Source organism: Monopterus albus, unplaced genomic scaffold, assembly GCF_001952655.1.
Source record: "Monopterus albus unplaced genomic scaffold, M_albus_1.0 scaffold169.1, whole genome shotgun sequence".
NCBI lineage: Eukaryota > Metazoa > Chordata > Actinopteri > Synbranchiformes > Synbranchidae > Monopterus > Monopterus albus.
In genome coordinates, this window is record NW_018128049.1 from 903300 (window position 1) to 907470 (window position 4171).

General features: G+C 39.7%; 1 protein-coding gene across 2 annotated transcripts in view; it reads right to left on the minus strand.

Annotated features, from left to right (window-relative positions):
• Positions 1-4171, minus strand: part of setd3 (SET domain containing 3, actin histidine methyltransferase) — a 46756-nt gene that overhangs the window by 35438 nt on the left and 7147 nt on the right. For both annotated transcript variants that reach the window (XM_020615700.1, XM_020615699.1), the window contains exons 3-5: positions 2377-2469; positions 2008-2156; positions 557-629 (exon numbers count right to left, since the gene is read on the minus strand). In XM_020615700.1, the coding sequence (XP_020471356.1) occupies positions 557-629; positions 2008-2156; positions 2377-2469 (315 nt within the window). The remainder of the gene's footprint in view (positions 1-556; positions 630-2007; positions 2157-2376; positions 2470-4171) is intronic.

The following is a 4171-nucleotide window of genomic DNA, read 5'->3' on the forward strand; positions in this document are numbered from 1 at the left end:
AATGCATTACATCATGTGACAAGATATAGACTGGAAGAGAGGCTGATTCAAAAACAAATCCAACATGTCTGATAGTGTGAAAGATATTCTGCAACTATTTTTCAAATGTTGCACTGCCTAACCTATACACCTAGCACCGAATAGCAGTTGAGGCAGAAATAAATCACTCTGTGGTTATTAGTTAACTCAGCAAGGAAAAGGGAGAGCTTAATTTGATGCAAGGGATCTCACTGCTAATGCAAACACGGCATAGTCATTGTCACATGAGACTGAGATCACACAGGGATCTAAATCAAGCCAACAAAGCAATTTATTATGCAGCCCTATGCTGCATCTAAACAGGACTGGGGTCACACTGACCTAACAGTATTTATTCAAACAAGTTCCATGTTTTGCTGCTTCCTAAAGCTAAAAGAAGATTTAATGGAATTCCTTTGGGTGTTTTCTTCTTTTATCATATTTTTCTTTGTTGTAAACAATTCATATTTGCTCCTGGAGTGGTGCAGTTTCCTCACAAATACTTTGATTTTATGAACTCATCATCTGAAGTTCTTACCCAGTACAGAGTTCTGGGCTGACTCCACTGTCATCAGCATCTTCCTGGGAACCCACAGGAAGAGTTCCTCTGCCTGCATACACATAAACACAATAACAGCTTTAGTATTACATATATTTTTCCAACATGATGCAACAGGTGGCAGGAGCTCCTTTTATTTAGCCAGAAGCTCATACTGTAAGCCAGGACTGCACTTAAATGTAGGAATGGAAACAAAATGATTGACACTCTTCACTCCCTTAAGAACTGCTATCAACACGAACATCTGCCAGCTATTTTATAATAAATGATCACATTTATATTGTGAGTCAGTAAGACCATCCAAAGCCCAAAGAGTGTTAGTCTGTCTCTTCTGACTTCCCTTCCCATAAATACGCATGTTGCCTCCCAACATATTTAAAAGGTGCAAAAGAGAAGTGAGCAACGAGAGGGGGGGGCTTCGGCACTACGTAATGTGTGACATGGAGGGTCAGAGGACACTGACCACTGCTCACACAGTAACACTGATAGAGTCAAAGCTAACAATCCTGGGAAGCATTTGTTGACGTGTTCTTTTCTCTGCTGGAGAAACAGACTCTAATCAAGCTCTGACAGTCACTACAAGCAGGTTTATGTCCTTTTGAGAGTCACTGTACAGATACCTGAGGTGTAGCTGAGCTAGCAGCACTGTAGGAGAGGCTCTGCTGTGTGTCTGTCACCTGGAGAGTGTCAGTAATGTAGCACTGCTGTTTCTCATGGTTAAGGTTACTGTTCGTCAAACCTAAATATACTGTTAAGCTCTGAAAACAGCCAACGTATCTGTGTGACTGTGTTGCATGTACTGTCCCTTTTGAGCAATAAATCTTGTTCATATAGGTAATATTAATTCTTCAGCTCTTATTACACTTGGTGTCACTAACTGTGTGTCTCCTCTCTCCCGTAGTGTCCTCTCTTTCTCCCTGTACCTTTCTGCAGGTTGCCCTGGCCTGACCAGCATTTGATTGTTTGTTGTCATGTTTGCTGTGTCCTGTTTCTTTTCTTTATCTTCTCTCTCCTCTATCCAACAGGTCGAGGCAGAAGGCCGCCCACCAAGACCTGGGGTCTGTCGGAGGTTTCTTCTGTTAAAGGGAGTGTTTCTTCCTTGCTGTCGCCAAGTTCTTGCTCAAGGGGGATTTATTGGGGTTTTCTCTATTATAATAATAATAACAACAAGAGTAAGGTCTAGACCTTAGTGTCCTGAGATGACCTTTGTTGTCATTTTGGCGCTATACAAACAAAACTGAACTGAACTGAAACTGTTAATGCCAATGGGCTGTTAATGGGGGGTCTGGTACTTTACATAAAACTGTTGTGATTTTTATTTAGGTCTGTGGCACAGCAGAATAGTATCAAAAATATAATATATCATTCTACTTCAAAAATCCATACAAAGTCAAAAAAGAAAAAAGTTGTCACTACTGTGCTTAGCTGACCTTGATGTCTCTGGTGGCTCGCAAGCCATAGCCCTCCATACCAAAGTTGGCCACAGTGAAGCCATCACAGGAAGCCCCGTTCTCCTGAGCCCAGGACATCAGGTCTGGGAAGTAGTCCTCTCTGCTGCCCTCAAACACTATTGACATACCTAAATACACACAAAATGCAAAAACCAATTATTATTACATGTTTTGGTCCACGACTTGAATGTTGTTCTGTCACAACAAACTAATACCTTACATTAAATTACAATAAGACACATAATCCATAGCACTTTTCTTTGGTACTGTGTGATAAAAATTAACACATTTCATACATTTAAAAAAAAATCAAAAGTTTACATAGCGTGTTTGTGCACATATCCTCACCCCTCTGTTTCTTCCGGATCTTCTCCACCAGGCTTCTTATTTGAATGTACTCCTCCCACTCTTTACCAGCAGAGGGCACTGCACTACTGCATTCTGGGGAAAACACAAGACAGCCATAAACACCTCAACTACAGTATATAACTTCAACTTAACTACACAGCCAAACACACCTGAATTACTTAAACTGAAAATACAGCATAACTAAACCACAACCATAAAGGGCAAATCAGCAGTAGAGCTTGTAAGCATGCTGGAGTCCTGGTGACAGCCCAGTCACTGGCAGGTAACAGCAGCTGTTCTGTCTCAGACAACTGATGCAAAAAAACTTGGGACATCACTGACTTTTAAGTTGTGTTAAACACCTGAAGTACATTCTTTCAGTTGAAGACAGACTGCATGCCTTCAGTTTCTGACCTTTCTCAATAAATAGTAAGAGAGAAAATCCTTACTAAACCCATTTCATTATGGTGTTCTAGTTCAGGGTAGAATCATTAAAAAGAGTTATTTATTGGATAAGCAGCATAGTTGAGACATGCTGGGCCATGCTAGAAAACGGGTTCATTCTTAGTGTTTCTGTAGATTTACCAAGTTATATTTAAGACAGTTAAAAGGAGGAGATGAACAGCTAGTGGAGCAAATTCTGCAGTCAGTGCCACTAAAGCATTTCAGAAGATAAGGTCATTGAACGGACTCCAGTCAAAGCTCAAACCTTGGAAAACCCTGTGGAAAACATGATGGGAATCTCACATTTCTGTGAGGAAGTTTCGAATCCTTGCCACTCCAAACAAATCTGACATTTTTTAAGTCACATGCTTCATGTATGCTACCATTTATTCACTAAATCTGTTTAAGCTCGCTTTTTATTCACACAATTTTTACACCTCAGCAGAATGTAAAAACTTTGCAATATTTCTTTTTGTTCTCCTTTCATTTCCTGTGTCTTTACTCGAGGTTTTTATGCACAGACTGAACATGCTGCTAAAAACAAATGGGTGGAAACACAGTCAAATACGATCCAGGGAGACCTGTGTAACACATCCATTAGCTCTGAAGCTCTATGAGGTGCCAAAAAAACTATACAGTGGTTTATAATGCCATGAAGATAAATTTATAGATAATCATTTTAAAGTTATCTCCCAGGAATGTGCATTAAACCATATTTGATTGGCCAACATATATAGTTCTTAAGACAGCCTTATTGGTGTGTGCAGTAAAAAAAAAATAAATAAATAAATTGTTGGTACCTTTCCGCTAAAGAAAGAGAAACTCACAATAGTCGCTGAAATAATGTGAAACTGACAAAAGTAATAATAAATAAAATTTTTCTGAAAATTAACTAATGAAAATCAGACATAGCTTTTGAATTGTGGTTCAACAGAAGCATTTTAAAAAACAAACTAATGAAACTGGCCTGGACAAAAATGAAGGTACCCTTAACATAATATTTTGTTTTACAACCTTTTGAGGCAATCACTGCAATCAAGCGATTTCTGTAACTCCCAATGAGACTTCTGCACCTGTTAACAGGTATTCTGGCCCGCTCCTCATGAGCAAACTGCTCCAGCTGTCTCAGGTTTGAAGGATGCCTTCTCCAGACTGCATGTTTCAGGCCTTTCCACAGATGTTCAATAGGATTTAGATCAGGGCTCATAGAAGGCCACTTCAGAACAGTCCAATGTTTTCTTCTTAGCCATTCTTGGGTGTTTTTATCTGTATGTTTTGGGTCATTATCCTGTTGAAGGACTCATAACCTGTGACTGAGACCAAGCTTTCTGACACTGGGCAGCACATTTCG